Raw genomic sequence first — 18,331 nt, 5'->3', positions numbered from 1 at the left:
TATTATTAAAGTTTCTATTAGTTTGCTGATTTTTAACATTTTTAAAGGTACATACAACGTAGAACTGTTTTCTAGCACAATTTGTATTCATTTAAGTAGATAAATGGCAATTTAGGCCTAATCTGTGGAATGAAATAAGTAATTGTTAAGCAGTAAACGGAATATTTAATCGCAGAGTAAAAGAACTTTATGCAGGGACGAAGAAAATAATTAATGCAACGATCCTATCTTTTTTAATTTCGAGCGGGTGAAAACGTATTTTGGACAAGGAGCTAAAAAAGTTAGTTTCAGTAAATGTAAGTACTAGTTTTGAAAATATAAAACCGATTGACAACATTTCAAAGTTTAAATTCGAGAAAATTTTAAGATAATAAGGGAGCTTTTATCGATAGCAGATCGAACATGCGTTCCTGATAGCTTTGTTAGACGAATTGAGGGGATCAAGGAAGTTTAAGAATCGTATAATCGAGCGGAAAATAGAAGCGGAATGCGAGAAAGATCGAGCAGAAGCGTTAACTGGGCTAAGGTCAATTCGCCAACTATTTGGCATACTTCCAAAGAGCCCGGCCGAACCAGCGCTTTTCCCTTTTCCAACGGAACATCTACATTATTTTCATAGTTGTCCCGCGATCGTATCTCAAACTGCGCCTTGTTCAAACTGACCCCGAAATTAGCTTAAGTTTCACCCGTGGCAGGTTCGAATTTAAGGGTGATAGAACGAAATCTTGTTGAAAACTTTATATAGTACAACCAAACTTCTCTTGTATGATTGAACTAATATTATTATTCATATTATACATGTCTCATTATGAAAAAGCATTATGAAACAATAGGTTCTTCCTTAGTAATTATCGATAAAGAAGAAAAAGTTTTCTGAAGACACAAAAAACGTTAAACCCTGAAGGATTTAATTTAAATTAAATACAAAGTTCGATGTAATTTGAGTTTCGCAAAGCATGGAAGCCAAATCGAAAATTAAGTTAAGTAATTTAAAGCTTAATCAAATAAAACGTAGATTAGGATTATAGTAGTGTAGAAACCGTAATCAAACCCTGATTAACTCTCATGTAAACCTCGTTTGATTAAAATCCAGACTTAACCCGAACACCGAACCGAATCCAACCAAGCAATACCCGGATCAAAAACGAATCGAGGCGACTTAATCGAGTATAGAACGGATCAGACTCGAGTCTCACTTTATATTTTGCTAAAAAATCAAATTAGCTTAATTTCGAAGACGAGCTAGACTCTCCGCATGAATTTCTTACACGTTCATTGAACACCTTCGTTCTTCCTTTCTGATTAATGCAAATGCTAACTTGGTAACAGTTGTGCGCCTTTCGAGGATTATAGAATATTAGACCGCGGAGTCGAATGGCCGCGATATCGACGATTCGACGAGCAAGGTATCGAGTGAGCAGCCGCGAACGCGAATTCCACGACGTCATCGACGACTTCTTTCTTCGCCTTTTCTAATAACGACGGTATTTATGTATCTTCATAGCGAACATTTGGCGTAGTTCCCTATCAATTCATGACGTTATCAATCTTAATTAGCGAGGATATTAATCTATCGTAATTTTTGAAAGTTTATCTTTAATATAATCTTTTGGTAATATTTCGCTATACTTAGCTACGATTATTATGAAATATTATAAAATAATGTCACACTTTAGTTCGACTTATCCGTAATTCTGACGTTAAGATACATTTTCTTAGAAATAAGCAAGTCTCCAAGCACATGTAAAATGTCAACAGCAAAATGTATGTCACATCGTTAAAAAGAAAATTCACACTTTTATTCGAGTTACATTTCTTTGCGAGCATCGGTAGGAGCATAAATTTACATAAACATCGGTAATTCGTCTATAATATTCTGTAGGATTCCCTTTACTACGAGCGATGTCCTTCGTTCGAAATCACTCGATTCCCTTTTTCTCTCCGTCGAAGCGTTCTCAGGGCACATGCATTAATAAAGGGAGGCTGATTTCTCGCGTGCACGCGGAGAAAAACGCAGGGACAGCGTGACGACGCGGGAGGACGAGGGTGCTGGGTTAGTTTCAGCCCTGTCGCGCGTAAAGCCGCCTCTATCGATCCATGTTGAATAATTTCGCGGCCGATTCCTTGGTCACACGCGTCGATCGCCACCATGATCGCAGTCACACGCTCGAAAACCAGAATAGATAACGTCCATCCAACCCACGCATTTTTAACAATGCTTATTTTTTTCTTTTTTATTTCGTTTCTTTTCGTCTTATTTTGCTGTAATTGTAGCAGCTCGCGAAAGTATTGAGCATACGTAGAACCTTTTATGAATACATTGTGTACGTTGTATGAAACATTTTGAAATTTGATTATCACGTATACTTGGCTGTTGTGGTTACATTAGCATAGTTTAAAATCTCTAACATCTAAAGATGTATACAGAAGATGCAAACGTATATTTTGTAAGATACTAGTATACAGTGCGAATAGCTATCTTAATAAATCGTCTAAAAATAAAACGTAGAACGATTTACGATAAACTATGGGAAGAAACCAAGCGAGTAAAAAATCTTTACATTCGTTCGGAAAAATAATTTTTGCCGAACAAAACTTTGCTCCGAGATTTTTCTGCGATATCGTATCTCAAAAATAAAAATATATTTGTTTATTTTTCGATCTTCTCTCAAAGAAAACATTTCGAAGTTAAAATACCGTGACATCGAGTTCCATGCAGGAGAACGAATTGCACCTCGAGCAACAGAAAATACATTTGTTGAAACGTATGAAATAAAGATTGTTACGAGTGCCGAGTGATAACTCTCGACGCACTTATCCATCGCAAACATTTATCATTTTTGCGCTTGTATCGAGAGCATCGGGTAAAGGCACACTGAACGCATACATAACACGAGCGCATCGGCCGTGTCGATTGTTTTCGCCTGGCGCATATGTGAGTTCATCGGCTATGCGGATAACTTACACTGAACGCATATATGGGTTCGTCGTCTGCAAAGGGTTAATAGTAACTAAAATACTCGCACTGGTATCACGGTCTCATTCACATCACCACAGACTATCCGCATTCCACAAAGAACAAATAGAGCCAATTAAAAAATTGAAAAATATAAAGGGGAAAAAATACATAAATTTGATTACAATGTAATTTTTGAAATTGAAAAAATATCCGAGTTTCAGTTCCGTTTCTAGAAATATAATTTACGTATCTCAAATACTATGTAAGAAGCGATCACAATGATACAGGCGAAATATCAAAGAACTGAATCGAGTTGCCGGACGAGTATTGAATCAGCTTAAAAAGATTCGAAGGGCCAAAATGGCCACGACTCGGCGATGCCCTCAGTGCACTGTTATTATGGTGCACCAATAGAATGCGGGATACACGTGGTGTCTATCCAGATAATTTACTGACGACGTAGTAATTTTGTTAAGTGAGGATTTGTTGAGAGCGTTTCCATTAACGCATGCAAAACTCGGCCGGTCGTGAGCGTTTATACGAGGGGTACTCTGTTATCAGTATATACACCCTATGGAAGTCGGTTTTCATCATTTGAAATCGGATTTATAAATTTTTAAAAAGATTTTTGAATTGGTTCCGTCGTCCTTCATTGTTCGTTTTATTTAATTATTTCAATTTAATTCACACGTTCGAATTTAATTATTTCATGACAGTTATATCATTTTTTACAACAATTCCTAGGACAAGCTATATAAATGAATTTTCAAATGAAGTTACATAATTTTATTTATGAATACGACACAAACATGTTTTTTGGGGAGGAACGTTTTTCATTTGCTTAACGTTTAATGTAACTTCGCGAATGACCTTTTCTTAAAACTGTTATAGGATAAGAAAATATTTGGATATACCTAGTATTAGCTTAGGTAATCTAATAGTTACCTAATATATTATTACTCTAATAGATAAATTAGAAATGGAAAGGTGAAATAATAAAAAGAACTAGATAATAGAAGGGCAAAGGACGCTCTTAGGAACAAGCACTGAATTCGCCATAGTGTCTTTGAGCATCCATTCGCCTGGGACAATCGAGAACGGGGTGGAGGTATCGATCAAAACGCAAGTTAAGTTATACAAGACTTACTTTAAAAATAGCCTGTAGAGTACGGCGCTGAAGGTCTGTGAAAACCAGGCGCGGTTTCTTGGGGGCGGGCTGTTCTCCCTGGTTCGCCATCTCGTCTTTCCTCTTGCATGCTAAAATTCAAACGATCCTTTAGTCGATCTATCCCTTGAAGGATCATTACAAAAAATTGCTAACCGATTTTACCCGTGTAAGAGAACAATGATAATGAAAAATAAAATAAAACGAACGATAAAACGAATTAACTTGAAATTCATTTTGAAGATCTATTCGCCTTCGAAATAATATTAATTTTTGTAAAAACTCAATGTTATTAGTTAAGATGGAAATTAAGATGGAAAAATTCAATGAACGTGATGAAAATAAAACGCGAACGGATATAAAATCAAAGTTTCCACAAAGACACTATCAGAGAAGTATAGTGGCACAGTTACATTACCGCGAAAACACACGAACTAATTGGTAATTAGTGGATGAAAAGAAAGCCGCGCGAATGAGATGGAGAAGGCGGCGAATCGATTGTGTCCCCAGTTCCAGCTATCCCCTTTCCATACGTAACCATTATGAAACACCTCAAGATTTTCTCTTTTAAGGCGAACTAGTATTGAAAGAGGAAGAAGGAACGGAAGAAATGAAAGAAGAAAAAGGATGGACACGAGTAAGAAGATTTTTTCTTCCCTGCAAGTAGACACGGTTCGCGAGCGCACAGTGACGTGCGTCTAATTGACGATCGGCACAATTAAGACGATGGAAGAAACGGAAGGGAAACGATTTTCAACGTAATTTGATCGTACTTACCTGCGCGTTGTGGAATCTGTGCAGCTGAAAGCAGAAAAAAGAGACGAATGTGAATCAATGGTGAACTCGTTTAGTTTGACGACCCGACTTTTTATTTCTTTTTTTTTTTTTTTTGTCTTTTTGTTTGTTTTTTTTTACTACCGGGTCGTCGATTATAAATGTCGTTGTCAAGTGTGTATAATGTTTCATTCCTGTTCTGTTTTATCTCTGTTATGTGTGTTTCTTACATACATATATCTTCTTGTTTCTATAATACTTATTCTTTACGTATAATCTTTTTTTAGCAATCATTATTCATATCTTTTATTTGGAACGCTAGCTTGCCGTTCACGAGCAAAATTACTCTTTTTGCAAAGTACGTTCTCGCAGCCAAACAAAAAAAGTAATCTCGACTTGTTATATGTATACATAAATACATTACGGAATGTTGTATATATATATATTACATTAACATTGAGAAAAGATTGTCAAGGGCATAGAAGTAGAAACACGTACAACAAGTCAGTGGAGAGAAAAAAAGGGGTTTAGGAATTCGCTTGCATAACACGAATATCTCAAACTGATAGTACTACAGCTGATAAACATCTCACTAAAGGGTTCCAAAAGGGCACAAGGGCGAGGGGGCGGACACATATAATCTATATATATACATATAAATATACTGTATATGTATATATATATATATAATTTTGTGTGTACATGTGAGACGATGCAAGAGTGTCAAGAGAGATGCATTTTCCTTGGAAAAGCGAGTTTTCAGTGTCCGTGTAGTTCGTTTCGTGTCTCGAGTGAGTGATATGTATGCCTTGTTTCGAATCTGAGTGGTATTATGTCTCGTCGAGCACACGTTTTCCTCGTTCTTCTCCTTTTTCCCTCCCTTTTTTTGTTCCGTTCTTTTTTTTTTCTTTTTTCTCGTTGGCTCGCGTCCAACCAACGAGAGAGAGCTGATTTAGACCCGGCAAAATTTGCACCGACTCTTCCGCGGATTTAGATCCGAGAGCCCAAAAGACTGCAGAAGAGTTTTGGAACACCGCGCGCGTTCTGTTAAATGTGTTCGTATTCACGGTATTTCGATTAAGAAATCGGCGAGTTAATAAATTTCTCGATCATCCGTCTTTTGTAATTAATCGATCAATTAATAGTTTTACAGATGAGCGAGACTTATTAATTAGAAAGCAACCGATTTCCGGATTATCTAATTAGAGATCGTTCGACTTGGCAATTTTCTAAGCAGAGAATTTGCCAGTTTCCCAATTTCCGTACTAATTCATAAAAGCAGGAAATCATTCACGTTTCAAGAATCCAATGATTCGAAGCAGTACCTAAATTTGTTCGTCGTCGTTGGAAACCTACGAATATCATAAATACGTTCGAATAGATAGATATATGACGAGTCGAATGCATAAATGGTGAATTAAGGCTACTGTAAATCGGTTCGCATGAAAACGCTTTCCCATCGCGAGTTTCGTCCCTCTTGTAAAACGATCGAGCCGCGGCTTAGAGCGATTTTAACGCACAGTCTCTCGATCGACAGGTTCTCTGAAATAATAACGATCGCGATATTAGCTCGAAATTGTCGCGTAATCACTGCCGGCTCTTTGTGACGCTCGCAACGTTATGGCGCATAATTGCGAACGAGAATAGGGGACGAGAAAGGAAAAAAGAGTGCGAGAGACAGAGAGAGAGAAAGAGGGAAAGAAAAATAAAGGGAGATAGGGAACGAAGAGGGAAGAAGGAACAGAATGGGAAAAATAACGTTTACACGCGTACATGGTTTTCCCGCGTACGAATTCCGATCGAGCAGCCGATATTAGATTAAATAACTCGTCAATTTTCTCTTTGTCCAGCTTCGATCTATACCTGGAAACTTGGAAATCGTTGAAATTTCCCGATAATGGGCCACCTTTTCGGCAGGTAGAAGCAAATCGGTTGGACGACCGAAAAAAATCTCGTCTATCCCGAATGGAATCGAACGCAAGCCCCTGCAAATTAGCGTCTTGAACCGTTGCGCTCGTAAAATCAAGGGTCAACTGGCGATTTTTGCGAATTATACTCGATGCCTGCGATTATAGATCTTTCTCCTAATCTGGATAATAAACGGGTATCGTACATTTTTCTTCGAAATTAGCAAGGATATTCTATCTATCGTTAGTCCAAGTGTCGATCATGCAAGATCATTTATTAGCCCGTTGACGTATTAACTTTTTCACATTAAATGTTGTTCACGTTAAATTGCAGCAATTTTTCCAAGTCTCCGGTTCTCGTTCAGGGTTTCATTATTTGCAAAATGCAAAAGTTTAGGAAGAATGGCAATCGATAAAACGCTTAAATTAATAAGAAACAGGCACAATGCCTTACCTCGTCTGACGGGCAACTGCGCATGTCAGCGGATTAAAAACGGATACCTTTCCAAAGGAACATCCTAATAGCCAAAACAAAACGAAAAATTGGTCGAAGAGCTGATTCGTTGGATAGAATACTCTCGATCGCGTCGATTTCTCGATCGCTAAACCTGCCAATGACAAGCCCGCCCCGAAAAACATTTAATACGTCCGCTTCACTCTGTCCAACTAAAAAACTCAACGAATAACATCGATCTATGGGCAGTAGCCTTCGGTTCCGATTAATCTGCCATCCGAAGGAACTATCTTAAAATCCAACCTCTCGAATTGAAAGATCGCGGTTGAACGTGGTTTTCCCGATTGAAATTTCTTCGTGGAAGAGCCTTCCGTGCCATGAACGATCCGCGAAAATGAAGTGGCAGCGACTGGTGTACGAGAGGATGGCGAAAACATTGTAGACGAGGGTGGAAAGGCAATCATGTGCCATTAGCAACCACCCGATAACGAGTGAAAGGAGACTGGCGAAAAAAATGCCACCAGGAACAGGAAAAACTGACTGGGGAGTGCGGGGGATTGTTCGCAAGGATGGACAGCCGGACAGAGACGAAAAATTGACGCGTTCGTTATTACCACGGTAGTAGCAGGGAAAAGTCATGATCGTCGCGACAATCGACTCGCGGACACGGCTACCTGCCGGCCCCGTTTGATTTTTCACCCTGTCACCCCTTTCTTGCCTCTCTACATCTGACATAGGGGATAGGGAGTTTGTTCTTTTTCGAAAGGTAATTGGAATTCTTCGGGAGGATAAATCGAGTTCCGGGAGAGTATCAGGATGATTGGTTAGGTGGATCATCAATAGGGAGGATAAGAAGTTTCGCCGCGAGTAAAGAAATGGAGTTAACGGCTCTGTAAGTCGAAGTTTTGTAAATCGATCTTGCCTCGATGTAAAAAAAATCGAAATATAAAATTGATAGAGATGGCATGATAAACTCGACGCCTTCTTCGTAAATCTATATCTTCCATCGACTGATAAAACTAACAGAACTAATAGAACTAATAGAAAATCGACGATGTAACGTGAAGTGGAAATATACGAACTCTCGTTTCTGTCCTCTGGGTACTAAAAATCTATTCTTACCACGAATGGTAATATCAATGGGAAAGGACAAACCGATGACAGTCAGGTTCGGACGAGGGGTTCAGTCAGGCCATGGGGGCAGGGAGGGTATGTTAAAATTGTCAGGCGGAAGAACGATCGCGTTGTCAGGTTTGTATCCATCGTTGCGAGAGCAGAACTCGAAATGGATGCAAGCAAGAACCGGATGTCACGAGCGGATCGATCGAAGGATTCCAGAAACGGCTAAGTGGGCCAAATCCAGTCGGGCGCACGGCGCGATAAAGCATTAACGAGAGCTCTTTCTCGCTCTCTCTCTCTCTCTCTCCCTCTCTCCCTTTCCCTCTCTGTCTTTCTCTTTCATATTCTCTATCATACTGCTCTTTTTCCATCTCCCTCTTCTAAAGTGCAGAAAATCTCTGACGTGGTCGGGTGCCGCGAACTTTTCGGAAAATAATCCATGGCTGACACTTTGTGCGCCGAGTGAAAAGCCGGCCAGCCACTTTGACGAGCGTCCCGAAGAGGATCAGGTCGCGCGGAAAAATTTGATCGGCTCGCCTGGCCGATCTAGCGTGTATTGAGATGTTCGAACCGACCCCGTGGCCGCTCTGTGCCGCGCCGGATAACAACCGGATAATGGAACATTTAGTCGGGCATCGTGAATTTTTAAAGGGGAGGCAAACGATCGTGAGGATAGAAATAAATTTCCAAGCGTGAATTTCTTCGTGAAAGAAAGCGGATACGATATTGTTACTTTTTCCGAAATTCGAGAGTACTAGATTTTCAAACATCATCGGAAACTGCAGAGTGAAATCACGTGGGAGGAGAATGAAGTCTACTCGATTGCCGAATCACAGACTCAGCACACCCCAAAATGGAGTAAGACTACGAGAGATCATAAAGCACGGATCTCCATTAAAGCGACCGCGAGTCGGAATCGAATTCACGTACGATCTGCTCGTAACCGATGGCCAGGACCAATCAAAAGGAAGTTTGTCAGAGACACGAGCAAGGCACGTAGACGTCTTCTTCATATAGGTGGAGACGGGCCGGCCCGTATTCCATCGCAGCCGCCACCCCCTTTCCCGAATAACTCAAGAATGATTGCGTTTCGAGCGAGGAGCCCGCTGGCGTCACGTGGCACCAATAGCTTCTGCTATATAATAAAATAATACACGCAGAGAAGGCGGCCGCGCATTTACATGGCCCACGTGATCCCGATACTCTCTGTCTCTGGTCTCCGACCTTTCTTCCACCCCATTCCATCGATACACCGGGTGTGTCGCCGAGACCACTTCCACAATGGGGATTCGTCGACTGGTTCTTTGTCTCCAACACTTTCTTGAATCCTTTCTCTTTAATTTCTTCGAATATCATTGTCAAGTACAAGCGGTGAACTTAGTTTCCAATGGACTTAAGGTAAAAGACGTATCTCATCGGAATATGGAAAATGAGCTCTTTCTTAATCTCCTACTTCTTCTTCGCGGACAAAGTTAACTTATTTCTCATACGAACAGAAATTTGTTGGGTCACAGGTAGTTTGCGCTGGATTTAAGCTCGTTTCGAGGTAATGTTTTATATTTTATGGCGTCGCCGATACAGCGAAACTGGATCTTGCCATTTTTAGGGAAATTTCCAAGCAAGCCGGAAATTGAATTCCGCTTCATTTCCGTTAATCCATCCGCCGCAATTGCACGTATTATCTTGATTTTGAAGTTTGTCTAACGCGATTGAACACCGGACGCTTCGTCCCCTCTATTTTTAATGCAGTTACCGCTTGAACGAGCACTAACGCTCGGAGGGTTGCATGAAAACTTGAAAGAGAGTACCACCAAGGGCTTTTCCAGGAGGAATCGGAGAATTTACATTCGTTACAATACTCCTGGTTAATCGTATTGCTTTTCCCTATGGATTTTCTCATTGGCTCTTTTTATATCGCCCCTATTTATTCCTTTTACCATTTTCCTTTACTCCCTTCTTTTTTTCCAACTCTTTTCATTGTTTACAATTTCATCTACTTTTTATGCTCTGTATCCCCTTTTTATTTTATTCTTTGTATCTATTTTTTCATCTTTTCTCCGCACTTTTTTTCCGTTTACAAAGGTGGTTTTTCTGCATTCTATTTAATATTTTTTCTGTTTCCCTTTTTTTTCATAATTAACCTTGTAATCCACTATTTAATGCTTTTAATACACATATCTCTCACATTTTGACCGTAATTTTTAGTTTCTCCTTTCCTCCACCTGCTACGATACTCGTTTTACCTTCCAATTTTTTCACCTTCTTCATGTATCTTCATTTGTTCCTATTATTCGTATTTTTACACACACCCTGTAGAAGGGCGACTTCGTGCAAGAGAACTTGGTCTCCGTAGCGGGCCTCTCCCGTTTTTGCCTGATAGGCTCGCATTCCAATGGAGTCAGAACACCCACACCGGTTTCCTTCCTTGGATTTTCTCGCTTCGCACGCAGATTTATGAGGGCAATTCGATTTTATCGCTTATTGCTTGAACTCGCCGATATTCGTGGTGTTCTGCGCCACCCCCAGAGCAACTCACCACCTTCCCTCTCTTCTTACACCAGCACGTACAGTTTCTTCCAAAGTTCCCCCTCTGCGATAAGAGAGTTCTCTGTCCACCAACATTGTTCTCGTTCTCAATTAATGACCAGCTTCCAGCGATGGTTAATTTTCATGGACTCTTTCCACTTGTCTCTTGATCGTCGCTAGCCATCTTTTATAGATCCACATGTAACTTTGAGAAAGTTCACTTTTGTCCATTCGCGTGTAATTCAGTACTTTTCTTTCGGTAGTCCAAACAATGTTGATAAATCACATATGGTCGCCAGAATCGTAAGAAAGACCAAAGGAGCGATAATGAGCATTTTGTAAAATGAAAAATCGCCTTTATCTTTCATCGATCCAAACTCAATTTCGTCGGATTCTACTTTTGTCCACTCGTGTCTACTCGTTCTGTCGTAATGTCTTTTTTCATTAACTCAAGTAGTATTTGTAGACTGACGTCCCTGATTACTATAATCATGGGCGAGTCGGAAGAACCCATTCACGAATATTTCTGGTGCGATTCACTTGCCATCTGTCTTCGATCCACGCCAATTTAATCAAATTTCACCTTTGTCTGATCTAATTTTTATTCCTTACTATCTCAAGCAGTATCTACGAACCATCCTAGTTATTAGAAATATAGCGAATATCGAAGAACGATCTACAAATGTTTCTTGAAGTGAAAAATCAGCGATCGCTCTTTGTTTCTTAATATACAGCGCCAAATACATTAACTTGGATTATCGTAACGTATCATGTCGAGTCTTCCTAGTAGACGTCAACGGTGACAAGTTCGCAAACTGTCTATGATATACTAGCACACCTGCTTTCCACTTACAAAATCGAATTTCTTTGAATTTCTTCAAACCGAGCTGCGCCAGCATCGAAATAGAATCTAATTTGTTTTTCACTCGACTCTGTTAATCTCCATACCGAATTCCACCAATTTGTAGCAATATTCGATAAATTTACCGAGGTTCGACATGCAAGTTTCAAGGAAGGGAGCACAGAACTACTCAGACCTCTCTGAAATACACGGAAGCTTCCCGAAGTTTCTTGGACTGATGGACGAGATGAATCGATTTAATCAGTTTGTTTTCCTAATTTTTTCTGTACCCTAATCGTATTATTCGACGTATAATAATTAGCGATTTTCTCGTTACACGTTTAATTGCGAAACCAAATGCGGCATAACCGACTGGTTGTCCGAAGCTCCTTATCGATCTGTTCGACGGGAAACTGTCGAAATGGCGGAGTTACGATTCCATTTCGAGGAAGCTAGTTAGTCTAGCGTTTACTAAAACTGCCCCTACTTTCCCTTTCGAAACAAAATTGAACTGAAATTTAAGTTGCGATATTTTTGATGCAACAACGTTATATGTATGGTTTCTCGAAACGTGAAACAAAGTTCCCTTAATAAATGACATAGACTCCGTATTCTCTCAATGGTCCAAGATTCAATCGCGATCGATTTAAACTCGTTCTGATTCGTCAAAAATAACCAATTTGTAACATATTTTAGTTCCCTGAAATTTCGTTCGAGACGATCGAAAGCATCCGGAAATCGATCGAATTTCCGATCAGTCGCCACGCCTAGCGAGACGATCATTTCGAATCGTTGTATCGTGTACCCCTGTTGTTTCTTGTCCACTAACCCTCGACGCGTTTTTATCCAAAAGAATTACGAATTAAATATGGCAAATGTCCACGAACTTTCTTAAATCATCTATTCGATAAAATACATAAATTGCAATATTTTCTTTCGAACCTTAGTGTGTTCGAAATACTTAAACTGCAACATTTTATTTCTAACTATACAAAATAAAATAAAAAGGCTAAAGAATAAGCATGGAAATGATCGTCGAAGATTGAAACGCGAAGACAGGTCGGCGAACGCGTCGAGTGTCAGCGTCGACATGTGGCTGACGGCCTGTAAATGTGCGACTTCTTTTTTCCAACGGGCTTGAACATTCATGCTTTGTCTTACAGGGTATCGACTAACAATACATGGTATCTGGTTGAATAAGGGCGAGGGGGGCAAACACTACCTGCGCAAAGGACCTCAAATTAACAGCTAATGATAAAGGGCACTCTCTGCATTACGGTGGATTTCTAAGAGAAACTGGGATTTATCTGGCGGGGGATGGTCGACTCGCAACAAAATGCTCACGTTCAATGTAAGACAGCATTCGAGGCCCGGAAGCTGGCGAAAACTTTTTCGCGACGTCGATCGATATCGGCCCCATGGCTTTCCGAGAAAAACCAAACGAACGGATTTTGTATTCGTTTTGCTAGATCTCTTTAAGGTGGATTTTGTATAAAAAATTTAGAAATGAGAGATCCTGATAATCTCGGTATTCGGTAATCTTTCAAAAGTCTGAATTAACCTCTTGAAGGATATTAAAATATCTAAAAAATACCATAGGCATATCTTGTGCATAAATACAATAGGACAATAAAAGTTAATTTTATGTTTTTCTTGTCATTAGTTAAATTCCCCAAAGGGGTTAAATAACGGCTATTCCGCATTTTTGACAAAAAATTCAATCTAGCTTATTATAAATGGATATATAGGTAAATATAAAATATTTAGATAAACTCGATCGATCGATGATACGTAAAAGTTTCACCGGCTTCCGTAACAACAGATCGTCTAAACATCATTCATTTCTTTCCCCGTGTACGTCTTCGTGTCGTATTCTAAGGACAAAGACGCGAGAGACAGAGAGGGGCACCGGAAACGGGGGCGTATTAATGTTTTTGAGTATGTATATACATATACATATACGACAGATATAATGTGTATATATATATATATATATATATATATATCATTATCGTCCCCGTTTCCATGCCTGGGAATTGAGCAAGCAAGCAAGCAAGCAAACTTTCGTCTGTCGTCGTCGAATTTGTACGAAAGGATCGCCGTGTTTTACTAGGGTGTCCTTTCCTTCCTTTCGTTCCGTTCTCTTCTCGTCCCCTCTCTTTCACGCCGATCGTCGACGATTCGCGCGACGATCTGATCCGCGGGCGATATCGACACCGGTTTCGTGGCTCTTTCCTTTCGTTTTTTCGCTTATTCACGTTCCTTAATTTTATCTCAATTTTTCCTCTTTCTTCGATTTGAATTTTTTCTTTCTTTTTTTTTTTTTTTTTTGTTGTCATTATTGGTCTCGAGGGTGAGAAGCATGAGAGAATTCGGGGACACCCTATGTATGACCCACGTGGCGAGATTGTTTCTGTTCTTTCCATTCGTTCGATGCTGGGGATCTGATCCGAATTATCCGAATTGGAGAAATCAATTTGTAAGATGTCGACAAAGTTACAGTGACGAGCTCGACATTCGAGAGGAAAGGAAATTACCTCCCGTTTATTCAATATGTACCCATTTTTCATGTTTTCCGCCCAGCACCGTCTTCAGATAATCTCGCACCATTCTCGACTACTACCCTGTTCCTCAAAGTTTTACGCTCCGAACGGCGCCCCGGTTACGTTCAGGAACGTCCGCGTGAGATGTTCCCGGAAACGGTTTTTGGGGCGCCGGAGAACAGACTCGAAGACGCAGAACGGAAGGGAAATTCGTTTTGTCAACATAGTTTCGTGTTTTACAATAGTGAATAATAATAATGAATAATAATTAAGAGCAATAATAATAATAATGACGATGATGATGGTGATGATGATGATAATAATATTAATAATAATAATAATAATAGTAATAATAATAATAATAATAAAAATAATAATAATTATATCATATAGAATATATATATATGTTGGCCATGCAATAATGCTACTGTACATATATATATGTATATATAGAGACTTGAGATAGCTCGGTGGCGTTTTATTGAGAAATTTCTCTCTTTCTCTCTTTTCTGTTTTTCTATTTCTCTTTCTCTGTTTCTATCTTCCTCTCAACGATTTGCCGGCACACCGTGTATGTATCATCCCCCCTCTTTTTGCTTTAAACTCTCTCGTTCTCTAAATGCTTCCTCTCGTTCGTTCTTTTTTTTTTCGCTTTATTCGTCTTTCGTTCTCATATTATCATCAGGAGGATCTCGATATTGTTTCGAATTTCATGAGCTCTTCTATGCACAATGCTTCTTTATTTGTCGATTTCTTATTTCGGCTCGTGATCAAAAGCATAGACAAAAAGGGTGTCTCTGTGGTGTTCATTTCTATTTTGTCTCTCTATCCTGAGTTCTTTCGCCAATGCGTTCGGTGAGATTGAAAGTTTTAGCTCCTTTTTCTCACGCGAACATCTTCCTGCAATGACCCTTTGCACGGGTAAGCAGTGATCCACAGCAGCTATTGTTTGTATATTCTGGATCAAGCTGGATGCTTGGTAAAGGTAAAGCTTTAAACTTTTCGTGTTTTACTTATTAATGTTCTAAAATTTCTCGGCAAGATATAGTACACAGAACGTAGTTCTAGACAGAATGCAATGAATTGATCAAACTTTTATAATCAATAGCTTTAAGTAAAAGGGGGGAAGTGATTTTATGAGAAAAAGGAGCCATTAAGAAGATTTGGAATCACTAGCAAATTCGATAATTTTTTTCATAAAAGCACGCTCTATTCCCAACGGAAACACCCAATTATCTACCAACCCTCTCGATAATACTTAATTTCCATAAATTTTGTCTCGAAAATCGAAGCGACCACCACTTTGTTCGAATGTTTGATCGTGACAATCCTCGCTCCACTTACGAAGACGCGGGTAGCGAAAAATTCACAGCGAAGCGAGCATGCCGCGTGGAAGGGGAGAGAAAAAAAGGGTCAAAGGAGAATCATCGACGGTTCGCGACGTCGCCGGCCTCGTAGAATACGACTGTTCGAAACGCGATCAACTATCGAGTTCTCGCATCCTCCATTCTGCGTTAAAACAACGATCGAGCCTACCGCTTTCGTTAGAAGAAAAAAGAAAAAATAATCGACAAAAAGGTAACCTCTATGTTAATCAATTCACTCTTCCTAACTGAAACTCCGTAGTATTTTTATCGTGTTATTTCTCTTCCACATTTTCTCTCCGAAACGCGATCGAATTAATTTCAATGGAATTATAAATTCAATAATTCCAAGAAAAATGAAAAAGAGGAAATTTAAGGAAAATTTCCGTATAATTCGTTCGCGAACAATTTTTCTATTAATTTCATATTTTCGCGATATAATTGAATTTTGTATTCAGAGGAAGGTTCAAAGCATCGTCGCTCGGAGTATCAATGACGATGGAATTAAAATTTCAACTAGGATTCTTATCGCGTTGAAAAGAAGGAAAATCCAGAAGGCAGGCAATGCCAAAAGACGTAGGCTGTAAGGTCTCGTTGCAGAATGGAAGATAGCAGTGTTAAAAAAATCCAACCCCTTGCCTACGTAGCTTTGAAAAGGATGGCTCGTACACTGAAGTGCCAGTCGAGAGGATGACTCGTGTCACCAGCGAGGTCGGAGCACAATACGTCGGCTTAAATTTGCCGAAACCGTGGCAAGAGATTGCGAAAGGGCCAGTACTCTCTTGTATAACGAAACATCCCCGTACCCCTCCGCCGACCGCTTTCGTGACTCGCGAGAATTCGAAAATAATTTTGTTCCGAACACCACTCTTTCGAAGGACTCATTGTTGCTCGGAACTCGGTTTATTCGAGGTTGCCCGATATTGCAACCTTTTTCTCTTTTATTTCCGAATGCCTTCTCACAATTTGGAAATATTACTTTTCAATTTTTGACAATTCTCACAGCTTTGTGAAATTTATTCGAATTCTTCTTGTAGTACGTAATTTTCTTTTCACGATAATATCTAGTTATGCGAAAATATCATTTTATCTTTATACTTTCAAGCAATTATTTCGCACTCGTAATTATTGAATAATTAGAGTTACTATAATGCAATAACATATTCGTGTATAAGCACAAAATTCGACATTTTCACGACGCAGAATGTTAATTAGGAAGGTTCGATTCGCGAGAAGTAATTTCGGGATAAATCGAATGCGTTTTAGAGTCCTGATACCGACGTCTGCACCGAGGCCTCCGCGCTTAAATCCGGTTAATCCGGCTGTCCAATTTGTCGGGTGTAATTTTATTAGCCGATTGGCAGCTGGTTTCGAATTTAGAGTGTGGCTACTTGGCTGGTGATTTCGGTACCCCGATCTAAGTACAACGAACGGCACGCCAGAACGCGACATTTCGTCGATCGATTCCCCTTTTTCTCCTTCTTTCTCTGACTTTCGTGCCTCGTTTCGTCGACTTTCTGTCCATTTCACTCTACAATAACTTTTCAATCCTTCGTAATAAGATGAATAAATGATCATATCGTTCATCAAATCAATAAATTATGATTTCAATATAATGATAAACTGAACATTTTTTCTTTTTTAAAGGAAAGGAACGGATCGATATTTGAATAAGGAAAGATGAAATGTTTCAGTGGTAGTGGACCGTCTATGGTCAGACGCATTCTAAATAAGTTGTATTCCCTTAAAACTTTCCACACGCATGCTGTTTTCAAACCTAAGCCGATATAGGCTAATCCGTTTGATTTCTTCGAAGGACTGATTCATCTTTCTAAGAAGGGTTGAGAAGTTTCTATAGGTTGATTCCTAATTATCTGTTTGTGTTCAGAAACAAAAGAATTCATTTCGAACACTTTTACGAAGCTATAGTTCCTCTATTATTTTTTTTTTTTAATTTATAAAGAAACCAAATATTCTAATAAAATTATATAAATACAATTCTGTCGGAATTTTAATAATATAATCTGTATTCAGCACAGTTTAGTATTACCCTGTACAGAACAAACGGAAAGCAATTCACGGAATTCTCAAAAAAGCAGAAAGAAAGAAATCTTTTGAAACGTGCAGTAGATGTAGGCCCGCCTATATTAGTGATATGTTGTAGCCGGTTTCTGGGTCATTGGCGTAGCATGTACTTTTTCGCGTGTGAGAGTCGCGTTAGCTGGTTCGTGGTGGTCGATCGTTCGTCCCTCGACTTCGAGGTAATATTCGAAGCCAATTAGAATAGACGAGGCCTCGTCGATCTAGCCCGTTTCCGCGATTCCTCGTGCACCAGCCTCTCGAACCGTTATCCACGAAGCTTATCGACGACTCACGCGCGTGCCTCGTCGTGTTACTTAATTCGAATATCGATCGAGATTCCTAGCGAATCGAACACGTTTCAAGCATTACTTTATACGATTCTGCTTATATTGCCCCACTGGGCAATTCTTGAAAATCGGACGAATACGATTACCAATATTCAAAATTGGTTAAAATCAAAAACGATGCAGTCATTTTTTGGAATGTCAATCTTGTTTCTGGTTAAGAACTATTACGTCAAGCCTTTCGGAGAGGACTTTTTCTTCATAATGATAATATGTGATATAATATGCTTTAGAAAAGGGGGAGAGACAAGTT

The 18,331-nt window shown here is 39.4% G+C and overlaps 1 protein-coding gene across 4 annotated transcripts in view; it reads right to left on the bottom strand.

The window, feature by feature from the left end:
- Positions 1–18,331, bottom strand: part of LOC117242258 (one cut domain family member 2-like) — a 77,008-nt gene that overhangs the window by 4,729 nt on the left and 53,948 nt on the right. For all 4 annotated transcript variants that reach the window (XM_033508785.1, XM_033508786.1, XM_033508783.1 and 1 more), the window contains 2 exons: positions 4,902–4,925; positions 4,107–4,216 (listed from right to left, as the gene is read on the bottom strand). In XM_033508785.1, coding sequence (XP_033364676.1) covers positions 4,108–4,216; positions 4,902–4,925 — 133 coding nt within the window. In that variant the 3' untranslated portion in view covers position 4,107. The remainder of the gene's footprint in view (positions 1–4,106; positions 4,217–4,901; positions 4,926–18,331) is intronic.

Source organism: Bombus vosnesenskii, unplaced genomic scaffold, assembly GCF_011952255.1.
Source record: "Bombus vosnesenskii isolate JDL3184/JDL3185 unplaced genomic scaffold, Bvos_JDL3184-5_v1.1 scf7180000016272, whole genome shotgun sequence".
Taxonomy (NCBI): Eukaryota; Metazoa; Arthropoda; class Insecta; order Hymenoptera; family Apidae; genus Bombus; species Bombus vosnesenskii.
This window is presented reverse-complemented; position numbering and strand designations above follow the sequence as displayed.